Below are 18299 nucleotides of genomic sequence, written 5' to 3'. Positions count from 1 at the left end.
TTTAAATGTTTTTAATAGGTCGTTGTACCTGCTAACATGTCAGTGAAGTGTCTTTGGATGACAGCCTGCGAGCATTTGATTCTCTGTGCTGCTGAGAACTGAACAATCGCTTTCAGACCTGCCAGCTAAAATAGTGTAGCATGTCATATTGGTATCCACTTCTGAGGACATTTATTATATTGATAAGTACAGCTGCAGACAAACCTGTCTGTTTTGTAAAGACCCAAACAGCGGCTTGTCTTCTTCCTGCAATATGTTGTCTGTGAAGTACATTGACACAATTGTGAAAGTAAAACAGCTTTGACAAAACATACAAGTCAAACAAGTCATACCAATGGCCTGAATAGTAAAGGCACAGGTGTTCCAGGCCATGAGGGGCACACGTGGACACAGCTCATTGGGTACCGTTTGAAGCCCCACCCTGTGGATAGTGGTGGCGCACACAACCAGCATCTCGGCTATACTGTCGGAGAATTTTCTCCTAAAGAAAACAAGTTAGGAAAAATACTAAGGATGGGGTTTCATAAAGAAGCATTAGTGATATTGAAGGAGCATTCCTTACGGTTCTTGTACACCGTAGCTTAGGATGGATCGGAAATCTGGCAGACCCTCTCCACATAACATTGAGTTCTCATTATTACTGCTTTCCATGTTGCAATCTGAGGGACACAATGAGAACATTTCCCAGTAGTTGTTTTTATTTTTTTACAACAAAGAATAACTATTAAAATTGTTTTTAGTGTGTAACAGAAAAAAATAAAATGCATCAATTTCCCTAAAATTAAAATTAAAGTATTTAAACCATTAAAATGTTTTGACCGACTTTAACCATTTGATACAGAAAAATACAAATAAATAAACTCAAAGAATAACAATACATTCTAATTGATCCACAACATTACCTCAGGAGCACAATATATAAAACAAAACAAAAATTAATGCAACAATTTGTGCTGATTTTTTATCAAAATGAGGGAGTCAGGATTAATGGCTACAATGAGCATGTTTTGGAGTGCACAGCTTTTTGAAGTAGGGTTTAAAGCATGATACTGATAAAGAATGTTCCCCGGGGTAACACACGCCCCTCCCCCCTCCCCCTGGGCATTGCACCGCGTCCCCCCTACTATTTGAAAGAAACTGACATAAGGTAGGATTTTGTTTTTAATCAACACTTATATAGATGGATATACTTTTTTTTTTAACATTTGATTATTGGATTTGTGACATATACAGTCCAGAAATACAATCACACACGTCATTTTTTTTCTCCCCCAAACAAGTAACCCACAAAAATTCTATATAAAATAAAATAACAATAAGAGACGAGAAAAAAAGAAGAAAAAAAGGTCAAAACGTATATATTAAGTTAGCAAGAGACTGTTGAGACTGATAATATAATAACGATATTTTGGCATACTGTATATCTTAACCAGGCAGACCTTAGTGTAACAAGTATGATGTATTAGCTTGCATTGAATAAGGTGTCTAGCCCAAATAGAAGACTTATATACTGTACTTAAAATCACCGTCCAGCTCTCCTCAGATGGGTTTTTCTAAAAGGACTGAGACACACCTTGTCATCAATCAATTTTTTTTTTTTAAAGGGGAACTGCGCTTTTCTGGAATTTTGTTCTATCGTTCACAATCATTATGAGAACCAAGAAGACAGTTGTATTTAAAAAAAAAAAAAGCATTTTAACCAACGTAAATAAAAGTCCGCTTACAATGGGAGTCAATAGGAGGTCCTTTATTCTGCCCATAAAGCCCTCTATATAACCATCCAAAAAGCGTCAACAATATTCCAGTTACATTTTGTGACCTGAATATTAACCAAATATTAGTGATAGTTATTATAAGCACTAACACAGACAAACTATTTTTAGCGGCGTTGTGATCACTGTGAGCTAACGAGCTTGTGCTGCTATATTGACATCCTCAGCTGGAGAGCTGCTTTCTCGCCTCTGAGCTTGTGAACGTTTATTCTAGATCATAAATAATGCCTCTCACCTTGATAGTCAAAGGATGAGGACATAATCCGATAAATAGGTCAACTTTGGTAAGAAAGATACCAAAAGGCGCTTGATTTCACCCCCCTTTTTCTTTGCAAAGATTATGAGACATTCTTCATCTAAACAGAAATATATCAACATCCTATCAGTCGGCATCAGAGTGAGAGCAGACATTGTACAGTAAGGTATGTTTTAATTATGTTTGTTGGCTCTCATGAAGTCTGCACTGAGTAGAAATCACATGAGTCGTCGAAGGAAAAAGTGAACGTGAAGCGTTTGTGAAATTAATGCACCACTTTATGCTCAAAATGAGCAAAAAATTCACATTTTACATGTTATTATGAATGTGCCTGATACTGCATTACATACATACTTACAACATGTATATAAAACCTTGGAGGTGCTTGGATGTTTTCTCAGCGCTTTACAGTCAGAATGGAGCGACTCTCGTAAGCTCATTGTAAGCGGACTTTTTCTCACATTTATGCATAAAAAACAGAAAAACATATGTGTTCTTGTTTTACATAAGGATTGTGAATGATAAGCAAAATTCCAAAAAGGTACAGTTACCTTTTAACACTTAAAAAAAAAAGTCTGAAGAAGAAAGGGTATTTTTTCACTAATGACCTGGAGAGATGTAGCTGGACTCGTTCCAAAAGTGTGTAAAAGGTTGTTTGCAAGTTAGCAAAGAACAGAGGAGGAGTTGTGAAGACACTTTTTTTAAGATAATTCTGATGAATGAAGCAGAGCCAATGTGATTTGAAAAAATACATTATGTCTTTGACATTTTTTTTCAAATCAGGATCGTCTCATAATCATGTCAGTAGGGTATTAGTTGGAATGTGCATCTATCAATGTCAGTCAATTTTTAAGAAAAAGTACATTATCCCCATTGCCGATTAATGCCTTTTAATACGGATCACAAGCAGCGATATCCCTCTGGCTTACAATGTATTTATTTTTAGTCCTTTGGATGACAAGCGGCAAGCAACTAATTATGTGCCTTCATACACAGTGTGGAACCGCTCCCATAAGCTAACAATAATTACCAATATTATGGCAAATAAACTGCATTTCATTGTATAATAAGTACCATTTTTACAAGAAGACAAGTACATGATGCACACAGAGAGCAAGTCATGAGCAGGAATGCAAACAGCTAAGCTAGATTTAAACAACACCAAGAAAAAAGTGCTTATACAAGTTTAAGAAGTCTAAATGGAACCGCGTTTAGCTAATAACAGGAAATTAACAAGCAGTATTGATACGATACGTCAGAAAAGGGCAGATTGATCCACAAATTGGTTATGTCCATAACAAGGGTAGTATAAGTATATGATCAATACTAGAATAATTAGATCAATATTTTTATTTTTATTTTTATTTTCTCAAAACCCATTTTTGTAAATGTTTACAAACTGGGAGTAGGGTAGGGCATCAAGCATCGAGTATTGATGGGATCTGGGTCTTACGTTTCGATTCTCCCAGAATCATCCAAATTTTTCAACGTGGATTCCTATTTGTGCTGCTCACTCTGCTGACTGGAATATTTAATTAGCTGCCAGAGACGCAGCTCGCAGCTAGGTGTATTTTCATACACCGTGAGGAGCATCTCTTCTAAGTCAATAATCCTATATTGTGGGAAATAAACTACAGTTCTTAAGTTTTATTATCACTGGAAGACTGAATGTCAAGACTAAACATGTTACACATAGAGGAAGAGCAGGTAGGAGTAGGCAAGCTAATAGCTACGCTAGTAGGTAAACTAGCAGTTTTATTCTATTCTCTTCTCTTCTCAGATATACATGTAAAAGACAAACAGATCGATCATAAATCATGTTGATACCAATGGTAGTATCATTATATAGTTGATACTAGAATGATTAGATCGAAGGCTTAATTTTTTTACCCCATTTTTTTTTATTTTTTTTTTACATTTTTGCTATTGTTTTTCAAATTCAGTTAATAATACCCTGGACAAAGAAGGACTTTGAGGGCAAAAACCAAATGAGTTCAATAGGTAGTATGTAGTGTTTTTTTGTAAAGAATATGTAATAAAAGGAAATAAGGGACGAGTATGATATTGTGTTGACATTGTTACACCGTCAATAGCACTCTTCAATGAATAATTTAATTTACATTGAATGTTGGATTTTTTTTTTTTTACACTAAATACATTTGATCAGTATTGGCCAATTTCACTCATGGATGATTGGAATCGGCAGCATAAAACCCCGATTTTAACTTCTCTATCTCTAACACTTAAACAACAGAATACAGTATGTGTAAATGTTTTTTATGACGTTTTCCAAAATAAAGTGAAACTTCTGTGAAAGTATGCTCCCATAGAAAAAACTTCAAAACAGATATAACAACTGATTTATATTTATGAACTGCTTAAAAAAAAGCCCAAGGGAATAGTGAATTTTTGGGACTGCCTCCTAAAAGAATCGAAATCGAGAACCGTTAGGAACCGGAATCAAAACGAGGAACCGGAAAAAGAACCGGAATCGTCCAAATTCAAACGATGCCCAACCCTATCAGGAAATAATTATTTTGATTAGTTATTGTGTACTATTGACTTTATTTTGCTTAAAAAATTATATGTAATAAAATAGAATTAGGAACAAGTACTAAATCTTACCAATTTAAGACTATGAGCATGAACTAATGAAGCCTATTGTACTTGGATCGTTGGATGACAGTCGAAACGTCTTCTAAGACAAACTGAACAGTCCAGTTGTGATCATTTTAATGCCATGAGAATAAAATTACCTGCATCAATGAGAACATATATAGACAATGAGGAACTTGTTTTATTACTGTGTAATGCTGTGTTGATTTTGCTAAACTGTCAATAGGACTCAGCATGGGGAATGATGACTGAGTGTCAACAAAACATGGAAAAGAGAAAGTCGAAGTCATCGGGTGCACCGTGCACAATATAGAAAAAAGAGGAAAGAAGAAAAAGGGAAAAAATGGCAAAAAATTATAGGTTTGGAGCTATATACAGTACATTCGGAGAGTATTCACAGCGCTTCACTTCTTCCACATTTTGTTATGTTACAGTCTTATTCCAAAATAGAAAACAATCATTTTTGTCCTCAAAATTCTATACATAATGACAATGTGAAAACGTTTCTTTAGAGTTCTTTGCAAACTTTTTTTGTCCTCAAAATTCTATACATAATGACAATGTGAAAATGTTTCTTTAGAGCTTTTTGCAAACTTATTAAAAATAAAAAAATAAAAAATACATGTACATAAGTATTCACAGGGTTTGCTCAATACTTCGTTGATGCACCTTTGGCAGCAATTACAGTCTTAAGGCTACAGGCTCAAAGCCTGCACGTTGGACTTTAACCCAGTAGACAAAAGGGTAGCTTCCCTCCACCTTCGGGTTGGGGGACGGGTCCTGACTGTTGTCTGTGCTTACGCACCAAACAGCAGCTCAGAGTACCCACTCTTTTTGGATTCCCTTGAGGGAGTACTGGAAAGTGCTCCCTCAGGTGATTCCCTCTGCAACATCACGTGGACATCGGGGGCGGTACCTCGGGATTGGCAGACTGGGGTGGTGGTTCCTCTCTTTAAGAAGGGCAACCGGAGGGTGTGTTCCAACTATCATGGGATCACACTCCTCAGCCTTCCCGGTAAGGTCTATTCAGCTGTACTGGAGAGGAGACTACGCCGGATAGTCGAACCTCGGATCCAGGAGGAACAGTGTGGTTTTCGTCTTGGTCGTGGAACGGTAGAGCAGCTCTATACTCTCGGCACGGTCCTTGAGGGTGCATGGGAGTTTGCCCAACCAGTATCCATGTGCTTTGTGGACTTGGAGAAGGCATTCGACTGTGTCCCCCGGGATGTCCTGTGGAGAGTGCTCAGAGAGTATGGGGTATCGGACTGTCTGATTGCGGCAGTCCGCTCCCTGTATGATCAGTGTCAGAGCTTGGTCCGCATTGCCGGCAGTAAGTCGGAACCATTTCCAGTGAGGGTTGGACTCTGCCAAGGCTGCCCTTTGTCACTGATTCTTTTCATAACTTTTATGGACAGAATTTCTAGGCGCAGTCAAGGCGTTGAGGGGATCCGGTTTGGTGGCTGCAGGATTAGGTCTCTGCTTTTTGCAGACGATGTGGTCCTGATGGCTTTAACTGGCCAGGATCTTCAGCTCTCACTGGATCGGTTCGCAGCAGAGTGTGAAGCGACTGGGATGAGAATCAGCACCTCCAATTCCGAGTCCACGGTCTCGCCCGGGAAAGGGTGGAGTGCCATCTCCAGGTTGGGGAGGAGATCTTGCCCCAAGTGGAAGAGCTCAAGTACCTACGAGTCTTGTTCACGAGTGAGGGAAGAGTTGATCGTGAGCTCGACAGGCGGATCGGTGTGGCGTCTTCAGTAATGCGGACGCTGTATCGATCCGTTGAGGTGAAGAAGGAGCTGAGCCGGAAGGCAAAGCTCTCAATTTACCAGCCGATCTACGTTCCCATCCTCACCTATGGTCATGAGCTTTGGGTTATGACCAAAAGGACAAGATCACGGGTACAAGTGGCCGAAATGCGTTTCCTCCACCGGGTGGCGGGTCTCTCCCTTAGAGATAGGGTGAGGAGCTCTGTCATTCGGGAGAAGCTCAGAGTAAAGCCGCTGCTCCTCCACATAGAGAGGAGCAGCGGGCATCTGCTCAGGATGCCACCCGAACGCTTCCCTATGGACGTGTTTAGGGCACGTCCGACCGGCAGGAGGCCACGGGGAAGACCCAGGACACGTTGGGAAGACTATGTCTCCCGGCTGGCCTGGGAACGCCTCGGGATCCCCCAGGAGGAGCTGGACGAAGTGGCTGGGGAGAGGGAAGTCTGGGCTTCTTTGCTTAGGCTGCTGCCCCCGCGACCCAACCTCGGATAAGCGGAAGAAAATAGATGGATGGATGGATGTCACAAGCTTGGCACACCCATCTTTGGACAGTTTCACACATTCCTTTTTGCCTATTCTGCTTTGCAGCACCTCACAAGCTCCATCAGGTTGGATGGGAAGCATCGGTGCACAGAGATAGTTAATTGGATTTAAGTCTGGGCTCTGACTGGGCCACTCCAAGACATTTAGAGGCACAAGCTGTGTGCTTAGGGTCATTGCCTTGCTGAAAGATGAACCGTCGCCACAGACTGAGTTCAACAGCGCTCTACGGCCGGTTTTCTTCCAAGATTGCTCCATTAATCTTTTCCCTCTATCCTGACTATTCTCCCAGTCCTCATCAATCTCCCAGTTCCTGCCACTGAAAAACATCCCCACATCATGATGCTGCCACCACCATGCTTCACTGTAGGGATGGTATTGGCCTGGTGATGAGCGGTGCCTGGTTTCCTCAAAACATGATGCCTGGCATTCACGCCAAAGAGTTCAATCTTTGTCTCACCATACCAGATAATTTTGTTTCTCATGGTCTGAGGGTCTTTCAGGTGTATTTTGGCAAACTTTTATGAACGAATGGCTTCAGTCTGGCCACTCTACCATTATGGGTCTGATTGGTGGATTCCTGCACAGATGGTTGTCTTTCCGGGAGGTTCTCCTCTCTCAACAGAGGAATACTGTAGCTCTGACAGAGTGACCATGGGGTTCTTGGTCACCTCCCTGATGAGGGCCCTTCTCCCATTACTGCTCAGTTTGGACGGCCGGCCAGCTATAGGAAGAGTTCTGGGGGTTCCAAACGTCTTCCATTTACGGATGTTGGAGGCCACTGTGCTCATTGGGAACTTCAAGGCAGCAGATATTTATCCATACCCTTCCCCAGATTTGTGCCTCAAGACAATTTTGTCTCAGAGGTCTACAGACAATTCCTTGGACTTCATACTTGATTTGTGTTCTGCAACACACTGTCAAGTGCGGCACCTAATACAGTATATATAGACAGGAGTGTGCCTTTCCAAATAACGTCCAATAAATTGAATGTACCACAGGTGGACTCCAATTAGGCTGTAGGAACATCTAAAGGATGATTAGTTAAAAACAAGTTTCCCCTGATCATACTTTTGAGCTTATGGCAAAGGCTGTGAATACTTATGTGCATGTGATTTTCTAGTATGTTATTTTTAATGAATTTGCAAATATCTCAAAATAAAAATGTTTTAGCATTGTCATTATGGGGTATTTACGGTGTGTAGAATTTTAAGGACAAAAACTAATTTATTACATTTTGGAATAAGGCCATAACATAGAAAAATGTGGAAAAATTAAGCACTGTGAATACTTTCCAGATGCACTGTAATTACTTTATTACGTTTACCATTAGGGATGTATACAGAGTACTTGTTTCTAATTGGGTTGGTCCAGGAGGACCGTTAAGATTCTGGACAAATGAGTAGGCGATTGGTATTATTTTTATTCAGCTGACCACAGTAATTATGATCACGGGCGGTGTCACATTTATTTGTGTGCCGCTGCAACGCATAAAACAAGACACGGGTATGATCTGATTATTAGTTTGGAATAATTACAAATAAGAAAGCAAAGCAACACAACAGTTTGTAACAACAATTCTTCCTCCAGAATTCACTCAAGGTCATGCACGCTGATAAGTTAGTGTCATTTTGAAGGTAACATACTCATTGATTTATAATATATATTTTATATGATAAATATCATGTAAAAGGTCTGTATGCTGCAGATGAATGTGAAACAATAATATTTCAAGCTGAATGTAATTGCAATTAAAAGGCACACAGTAATGGATCTGTGTGGTCTTTACAAAAACTGCATTGCACCTTGAATTGCAAACATAGTTGACTTAATTAAAACTTAAAAAGCAAATGTTGATAAAATACTTCCCTGCTGTGAGACATTGCATGATGTTGATACAACCTCCTGTGCTAATAAAATGCTTATGAAAATGCATTTTTTTCATATTTTTATTAACATCAATCACATATAGTACCGATAAGAGTACTCATCAGAATATCGATATTGGTGTTGGCATCGATAAAATCCTAACGATTTACTATTTACCATATTATGGAATGGAAGCAATCAAATAAGCTAATTTTACTTGTTAGCTGAAGCTAAAGACTTAGACTTCTTTTTTATTGTCATTCAAATTTGAACTTTAAAAAGCAATAAAGCAATACATAGCTGAAGGGGAGTCTCATATAGGACAGATTGAAGCTTTGAAGCTTGAACCGCAACTTCAGGGGGCTCATACTGGAGTCCAAGTTGTTTTGTTTGGACCCCAAAGGGTGGCTTCTACAAAATAATACATATTTATAATGACCTTTTTCAAGCTCACAATCATTGATGGCATGTCCACATTGCTAACTAGTTGCCATCTATCAAATGTGACAATCTCCGCTACCTCATATTTGGTAGTATGGGGCTAACCCTCTCACTCATGGTGTTGCTTGGAATCGCTGCGTTTGGCAAACAGTCCAATGGCATATTTTTACTTTGAAAAAAGAATTATGGGTCCCCCTGCTCTACTGCTATGAGAAGTACACATGCTTGGTCTAACACTTGTTTGAGCTGAATAAGAACAAAGATGGTGGGTCAGCAGGCCTCTCAGTCTCTCAATTTGTGAATGTGGAGTAAATGAATGATGGGTTCTCGGGTATCTTTGAAGCGCTTTTAATGTGTAGAAAAGCGCGATATAACTCAAATTAATTATTATTATTATTATTAGAGATGTCCGATAACATCGGCCTGCCGATATTATCGGCCGATAGATGCTTTAAAATGTAATATCGGAAATGATCGGTATCGTTATTTTTTTGTTTTTTTTAAATCAACATAAAAAACACAAGATACACTTACAATTAGTGCAGCAACCCAAAAAACCTCCCTCCCCCATTTACACTCATTCACACAAAGGGTTGTTTCTTTCTGTTATTAATATTCTGGTTCCTACATTATATATCAATATAGATCAATACAGTCTGCAAGGGATACAGTCTGTAAGCACACATGATTGTGCGTGCTGCTGGTCCACTATTAGTACTAACCTTTAACAGTTAATTTTACTAATTTTCATTAATTACTAGTTTCTATGTAACTGTTTTTCTATTGTTTTACTTTCTTTTTTATTCAAGAAAATGTTTTTAATTAATTTATCTTATTTTTTTTATTTTTTTTTTTAAAGGACCTTATCTTCACCATACTTGGTTGTCCAAATTAGGCATAATAATGTGTTAATTCCACGACTGTATATATCGGTATCGGTTGATATCAGTATCGGTTGATATCGGTATTGGTAATTAAAGAGTTGGACAATATCGGAATATCGGATCTCGGCAAAAAGCCATTATTGGACATCCCTAATTATTATCTATTATTACAAAACCCAAAACCAGTGAAGTTGGCACGTTGTGTAAATCGTAAATAAAAACAGAATATAATGATTAGCAAATCCTTTTCAACCTATATTCAATTCAAAACACTGCAAAGACAAGATATTAACGTTCGAACTGGTAAACTTTGTTTTTTTTTTGCAAATATTAGCAAATATTTGCTCATGGCACAAGTGGCAAAAAAGACTGAGAAAGTTGAGGAATGCTCATCAAACACTTAATTGGAACATCCCACAGGTGAACAGGCTAATTGGGAACAGGTGGGTGCCATGATTGGGTATAAAAGCAGCTTCCATGAAATGCTCAGTCATTCACAAACAAGGATGGGGCGAGGGTCACTACTTTGTGAACAAATGCGTGAGCAAATTGTCCAACAGTTTAAAAACAACATTTCTCAACCAGCTATTGCAAGGAATTTAGGGATTTCATCATTTACGGTCTGTAATATCATCAAAAGGTTCAGAGAATCTGGAGAAATCACTGCACATAAGTGGCAAGGCCCATGACCTTTGATCCCTCAGGCGGTACTGCATCAAAAAGCGACATCAGTTCGTAAAGTGTATCACCACATGGGCTCAGGAACACTTCAGAAAACCACTGTCAGAAACTAAAGTTTGTCGCTAAATCTGTAAGTGCAAGTTAAAACTACTATGCAAAGCGAAAGCCATTTATCAAGAACACCCAGAAATGCCGCCGTCATCTACAAACCCCGTTTCCATATGAGTTGGGAAATTGTGTTAGATGTAAATATAAACGGAATACAAAGATTTGCAAATCCTTTTCAACCCATATTCAATTGAATGCACTACAAAGACAAGATATTTGATGTCCAAACTCATAAACTTTTTTTTTTTTTTGCAAATAATAATTAACTTAGAATTTAATGGCTGCAACACATGCCAAAGTAGTTGGGAAAGGGCATGTTCACCACTGTGTTACATGGCCTTTCCTTTTAACAACACTCAGTAAATGTTTGGGAACTGAGGAGACATATTGTTTAAGCTTCTCAGGTGGAATTCTTTCCCATTCTTGCTTGATGTACAGCTTAAGTTGTTCAACAGTCCGGGGTCTCCGTTATGGTATTTTAGGCTTCATAATGCGCCACACATTTTCAATGGGAGACAGGTCTGGACTACAGGCAGGCCAGTCTAGTACCCGCACTCTTTTACTATGAAGCCACGTTGATGTAACACGTGGCTTGACATTGTCTTGCTGAAATAAGCAGGGGCGTCCATGGTAACGTTGCTTGGATGGCAACATATGTTGCTCCAAAACCTGTACGTACCTTTCAGCATTAATGGCGCCTTCACAGATGTGTAAGTTACCCATGTCTTGGGCACTAGTACACCCCCATACCATCACAGATGCTGGTTTTTCAACTTTGCGCCTAGAACAATCCGGATGGTTCTTTTCCTCTTTAGTCCGGAGGACACGACGTCCACAGTTTCCAAAAACAATTTGAAATGTGGATTCGTCAGACCACAGAACACTTTTCCACTTTGTATCAGTCCATCTTAGATGAGCTCAGGCCCAGCGAAGCCGACAGCGTTTCTGGGGGTTGTTGATAAGCGGTTTTCGCCTTGCATAGGAGAGTTTTAACTTGCACTTACAGATATAGTGACCAACTGTAGTTACTGACAGTGGGTTTCTGAAGTGTTCCTGAGCCCATGTGGTGATATCCTTTACACACTGATGTCGCTTGTTGATGCAGTACAGCCTGAGGGATCGAAGGTCACAGGCTTAGCTGCTTACATGCAGTGAAATCCCTAAATTCCTTGCAATAGCTGGTTGAGAAAGGTTTTTCTTAAACTGTTCAACAATTTGCTCACGCATTTGTTGACAAAGTGGTGACCCTCGCCCCATCCTTGTTTGTGAATGACTGAGTATTTCATGGAATCTACTTTTGTACCCAATCATGGCACCCACCTGTTCCCAATTTGCCTGTTCACCTGTGGGATGTTCCAAATAAGTGTTTGATGAGCATTCCTCAACTTTATCAGTATTTATTGCCACCTTTCCCAACGTCTTTGTCACGTGTTGCTGGCATCAAATTCTAAAGTTAATGATTATTTGCAAAAAACATTTTTTTTATCAGTTTGAACATCAAATATGTTGTCTTTGTAGCATATTCAACTGAATATGGGTTGAAAATGTTTTGCAAATCATTGTATTCCGTTTATATTTACAGCGAACACAATTTCCCAACTCATATGGAAACGGGGTTTGTAAGATATACTGATGCAAAGTGGAAAAGTGTTCTGTGGTCTGACGAGTCCACATTTCAAATTGTTTTTGGAAACTGTGGACATTGTGTCCTCCGGACCAAAGAGGAAAAGAACCATGTGGACTGTTATAGGCGCAGAGTTCAAAAGCCAGCATCTGTGAAGGCACCATTTATGCTGAAAGGTACATACAGGTTTTGGAGCAACATATGTTGCCATCCAAGCAACGTCTTTTTCATGGATGACCCTGCTTATTTCAGCAAGACAATACCAAGCCACATTCTGCACGTGTTACAACTGCCTGGCTTCGTAGTAAAAGAGTGCGGGTAATAGACTGGCCTGCCTGTAGTCCAGACCTGTCTCCCATTGAAAATGTGTGGATTCAGCTGGGAACATTACACACGTTCCTGAGGAAATTAACTCCATCTTTAGAGACTTTTACAGAAATTTGTATACACCCCAGATTGACCCATCTCTTTCAGACATTGAGACATTTCTCAATGGTATAGACTTACCTAAATTGAATACAAGGCAGGTATCAAATTTAGATCTTGCTATTTCTGTAGGCGAACTACACGATGCTCTTCAACAGATGCCAAACAATAAAGCACCAGGGCCTGATGGGTTCCCTGTGGAGTTCTACAAAACATTCTGGTCACTGCTAGCTCCGATATTTACGAAAATGGCTTTAGAGATTAAAGAAAACTCATTCCTTCCTCCAAATATGAACTCTGCCACGATCAGTCTCTTGCTAAAACCTGATAAAGACCCAACACTTCCATCCAGTTACCGGCCAATCTCCCTGATTAATGCTGATCTTAAAATTATCTGCAAAGTATTAGCTCAAAGATTAGAAAAAGTCACTCCATATATAGTACATCCTGATCAAACAGGTTTCATCAAAGAGAGACAATCGTCCAACAATGTTCGCCGTCTACTCAATGTGATAGACTATTCTGTTATTCATAATCTAAAAACAGCTGTTGTTTCATTAGATGCTGAAAAAGCATTTGATAGAGTGAACTGGAATTTTCTTCTAGCTACTCTACAGAAATTTGGATTTGGAGACTCATTTATAGAATGGATTAAGGTCCTATATAGTTTTCCTACAGCTTCGGTTAGAACGAACAGCCAAATATCTCCAAGGTTTAATCTTATGAGGGGCACAAGGCAAGGGTGTCCACTTTCTCCGTCACTGTTTGCTATATTTATTGAACCTCTTGCAACCGCTATTCGACAGCATGCAAATATTAAAGGCATCCATACCGCAACCGTTCATCATAAAATAAGCCTTTATGCTGATGATGTATTACTTTTCTTACAAAATCCACATTCTTCTCTTCAAGATACAATCTCACTTATCAATAAATTCAGTTCTATTTCAGATTACTCCATCAACTGGTCCAAATCTACTGTGTTACCAATTAATTTTGACTTTCAGAGCACCTCATCGATTCCACTGCATAAAGGGAACATTAAATACCTGGGAATCAATATTTCCTCCACATTGTCAGATCTGAATCGCTTGAATTACTCCCCAATCTTAAAATCGATTGAGGATGATCTGGCGCGTTGGAAAACACTGCCAATCTCACTTATGGGAAGGGTTTCTACCGTGAAAATGATGGTCTTGCCTAGGGTTAATTATCTATTTTCAATGATTCCAACCAAACCTTCTCAAATCTGGTTTAAGTCACTAGACTCACACATCAATCAGTTTCTTTGGAAGAGTAAACCAGCACGAATCAGCCTTAAAACTTTACAAAAACCCAAAGAACATGGGGGTCTAGAACTCCCAAACTTTTCCTATTATTTCCTTGCAAATAAACTACAATATATATTAAAATGGATCAATCCCACTTTATTAGATAGTTTATGGTTAGAGATCGAACAATCACTTAGCCAGGAGATCCCAATTTCTAACTTGCCCTTTATTAGCCAAATTCTCCGAAAACACAACTGCTTTAAAAGTATTAATATACGCACTACCTTAACAGCTTGGTGGGAGTTTTTGAAAATAACTGGGTCCCCGCTCACTCCATGCCAATTTACGCCTATTTGGAATAATCCTGATTTTCTTTTAAACAAGAAGCCATTGAACTTTCCAACATGGTTTGATAAGGGAGTCGGATGCCTTGGGGATATCATCAATGCAAACAGTTTTATCTCTTTTAAAAGTTTAATAACACAATATGCAATCAATCCTAATAAATTTCTAGAATATATACAAATCAAATCTGTAATCAGCGCAAGATTCAACAAAACAACATGGGAAACTAATCCTACGACCGTTAAATTCTTCAAAACATCTGCCCCCAAAGCTTTATCCAAATTATATGCTCTCTTATCAAAAATAGATAACACAATAAGTATTCCAACTTCTAAATGGCACTCAGACGTATCAACAAGCTGTGACCCAGAATTCTGGAAACAAATATGCCTCAATACTACTCGTTTGATTAAGAATCCAAATGTACGACTGATTCAGCTCAAAATACTTTACAGAATACATTACACCGGTCTAAGAATGTATAAAATGGGTTTAGCTGACTCTAACATCTGTGTACACTGCTCAGATAATAAGATAGATAATTACTTGCATTCAATGTGGTCCTGTGCTCCCGTGAGTAACTTTTGGCTTGGAGTGTGCGAGAACCTATCATTAGCGTTAGAGATTCCTATTCCCATCTCCCCCGCACTCTGCCTGTTGGGTGATCTCTCCGCAACTGATCTTGATATAAACAAAACATACCTCCTTATAAATGCGTTAGGCATCGCCAAGAAAACTATTCTCATAAATTGGAAATCAAAAAATAATTTATGTATAAACCTTTACAAAAACATTTTATTAGATTATGTAGTTATGGAAAGAATGTCTGCTGAATCAAACCAACAACTGACAGAATTCCGATCTCTTTGGGCACCGCTAATTAATTTTCTGACCTGACTCCCTTGGGGGCCGGGGCTGGGGCTCTGTTCCGGGGGTCTTGCTCCGTGGGTGGGGTGTCCTGGGTGCCGGGGGGGCCGTGTGCCGCGGGGTCGGGGGGCCTGGGGTGTGTTTCCTGGTTCCGGCCTGGCGGGCCGATCCGTGGGTGGTCTGGTGGCTGGGGGTGGGTGGAGGTGCCTAGGCGGGTGTTGGGGTGCGGGTGGGGCTGTGGGCGGCCGCCTTGGGTTGGTTGGGGGGGCTGTCCCTCCCGTGGGTGGTTGGGCGGGGGGTTGCGCCCGTGGGGCTGGGGTCTTGCCGCTGTCGGGCGGGGGTCGGCTCGTGCCCCGCTGGCTCCGGTTGTCCGTGGGCTTCCTCCTTCCCCTGGGGCGCGGGGCGGGGTCTGCCCGGGGTCGCCCTGCGCTGCGGCTGTGCGGGCCTGCCTGGTGCCGGGTTGGGGGGACTGCTTGCCTCCCTTGTTGGGGCCCCGGCGGTGCTGCCCGACTGCCCTGCGGGAGTCCCCCTCCTGTGTTTTACTCTGCCCTTATTTTTTTATTAATTTTATTTATTTATTTTAATTTATTTTATGTGTATATATATATGTATATATATGTGTATGTATGTGTATGTATGTATATGTATGTATGTATGTATGTATGTATGTATGTATGTATGTATGTATGTGTATATATATATATGTGTATGTGTATATATATATATATATATATATATATATATTATTATTATTATTATTATTATTATTATTATTATTATTATTATTATTTATTTATTTTATTTATTTTATTTTTTTTAATCTATTTAATATATTTAACTTATTCTGTTAAATTATATATGGGTACGCATGTATGTGGGTGTGTGTACGTTTGTATATATGTATGGTGAAATCTGTGTGTATGTATGTAGGTACATATGTATGTGTCGCTGCCCCGGTGTGTATTGCTGATCGCGGCGCCGGGTCTGCTGAGGTGCCGTGGCATGCCGGCTGTGGGCGCAGGGCTGGGCCCTTATGGCTTTTTGCCGGATGGGATGCCTGGTGGGTGGTGGGCGGGGGGGGCCTGGACGTGCGGGAGGGGCTGCGGGGTTTGGTGGCGTTGGGCACTGTTGGCGACCAGGCCTCTTGTTTATTTTTATTTATTTTATTTTATTTAAAGGGTTTATTTTTATTTTATTTTATATTTTTTATTTTTTTTTATTTTTTTTTTTCTTTATTTTTTTTTTTTTTTTTTTTTTTTTAAATTTTTTATTTATTTATTTATTTTTTGTGTGTGTTGTGTATGTATGTGTTTGTGTATATGTGGGCTTATGTATATGTGTGTGGGTGTATTAATGTGTATATATGTGTGGATGTGTATGTTTATATGTATATGCATGCGTGTGGAAATGTGTGTATGTGTATGTATATGTATATGCATATATGTATGTGTGTATGTATGTGTATATGAATGTGTAGGTGTGTGCATGGGTGTGGATGTCCGGTGGCTCAATTGGCCTGGCTGTGGATGAGTTGGGGTAGGTGGGTTGGTGGCCTCGGTGGTAGCCGGGGGTGTGCGTTGTTGTGGTTTACGGGGTCGGTCGCTTTTTTGTTTTGGTTTCGGCGGCCGCGGGTGTTTACGCTGCGGACGGGCGGTGGTGGTGATGGTTGCTGCGGTGATACCAGCGGTTGGCATCGCTGTGTTGGGTTGGAGTGGTTGGGGGACTGTGGCTGGTGTCTGTGCGCTTGTGGGGTTGTGGGGATGGCTGGCGTTGGCTTGCCGGCTGGTTTGGGGGCTGGCAGGCGGACGGGATGCATTGGCTTCTTCCCCCGTTGGGGGGCTCCTTCCCCTGGCCGGGACTCGTATGGGCACGTTGCTGTGTGGATGGCCGGGATGCGGTGTTTGCATTGGGCGTGGGGGCTGTGCGGTTTCTCTGCGTTTGGTTGCCGGTATGGGCTCTGCAGGGTTGGGTTGGGGCGGGCGGGGGCTGGCTTTGTTTGGCGGGGGGAGGGGCTCGCGTGGCGTCACGTTAAAGTGGTCTGGTGTGGGTCACGGGCTGTGGCGGGGGGTGGCGGCCTCCTGGCCGTAGTTCCTGGTTGTCGGCCGCGTGGACTGGGGGGGTGTCCGGGCCCTCTACTCCTCCTACTTATAGCGCACACAGTCACACATATATAGGACTTTGGGGATTGTCCTGCGGGGAGGCATGGCGGGGGGTTGAGGATGCCTCTAATGGGGCTCCAGTCCTCCTTTCTTGTCCCCTGCTCGTCCATCCCTCAATCTTAGCTGCATATTAGACACTTAGGATTTGGGGGGCTTGGTTTGGTTGGGACCCACCATGACCTTGATGTCCCCCAATTTTAATCGCATTATTAGTTCCCACAAGCATACATATCTCACTCACGCTACAGTACACACATCAATAGGGACTGGAGGTCGGCTGTAACGGCTGACCTCCTAATTTTAACTACACAGTAGACACTCTGGGGGCCTTGTACACATGCATGGGGGGTTTGGGGTTCGGCGCACCCCTCATTGCCTCGTCGGCCGGCGGGGACTGCGGTCTGGTGGCCTGCCAGGCTTTTATTCATTTATTATTGTTATATATATATTTTTTATTTTTAATGTATTTATTATTTTTATTTTTATTATTACTCATTTTTATTTTATTTTATTTTTTAAATTTTATTTTTTATTTTATTTTTTTATTTTATTTTATTTCTTTTTTTTTTTAATCTTATTATTTATTTGTGTGTGGCGTCGCGCGGGTCTCACTTCCTGTTGGATGGGGTCCGTGCCCGTGTGGCCCGACCTTGCGCTGTGGGGTCTCTGTTGGT

At 40.7% G+C, this 18299-nt stretch overlaps 1 protein-coding gene across 1 annotated transcript in view; it reads right to left on the bottom strand.

Moving 5' to 3' along the window:
* The window catches only part of ubr1 (ubiquitin protein ligase E3 component n-recognin 1), a 68589-nt gene that overhangs the window by 12004 nt on the left and 38286 nt on the right, over positions 1-18299 (bottom strand). The window contains exons 34-37 of the mRNA XM_061968923.2: positions 563-659; positions 333-481; positions 205-260; positions 29-125 (exon numbers count right to left, since the gene is read on the bottom strand). Coding sequence (XP_061824907.1) covers positions 29-125; positions 205-260; positions 333-481; positions 563-659 — 399 coding nt within the window. The remainder of the gene's footprint in view (positions 1-28; positions 126-204; positions 261-332; positions 482-562; positions 660-18299) is intronic.

The sequence above is a fragment of the Nerophis lumbriciformis genome, linkage group LG08 (assembly GCF_033978685.3).
Source record: "Nerophis lumbriciformis linkage group LG08, RoL_Nlum_v2.1, whole genome shotgun sequence".
In the NCBI taxonomy this organism is placed as follows: Eukaryota; Metazoa; Chordata; class Actinopteri; order Syngnathiformes; family Syngnathidae; genus Nerophis; species Nerophis lumbriciformis.
Note: the sequence above shows the minus strand (reverse complement) of the source record. Positions and strands in the feature narration are given on the sequence as shown.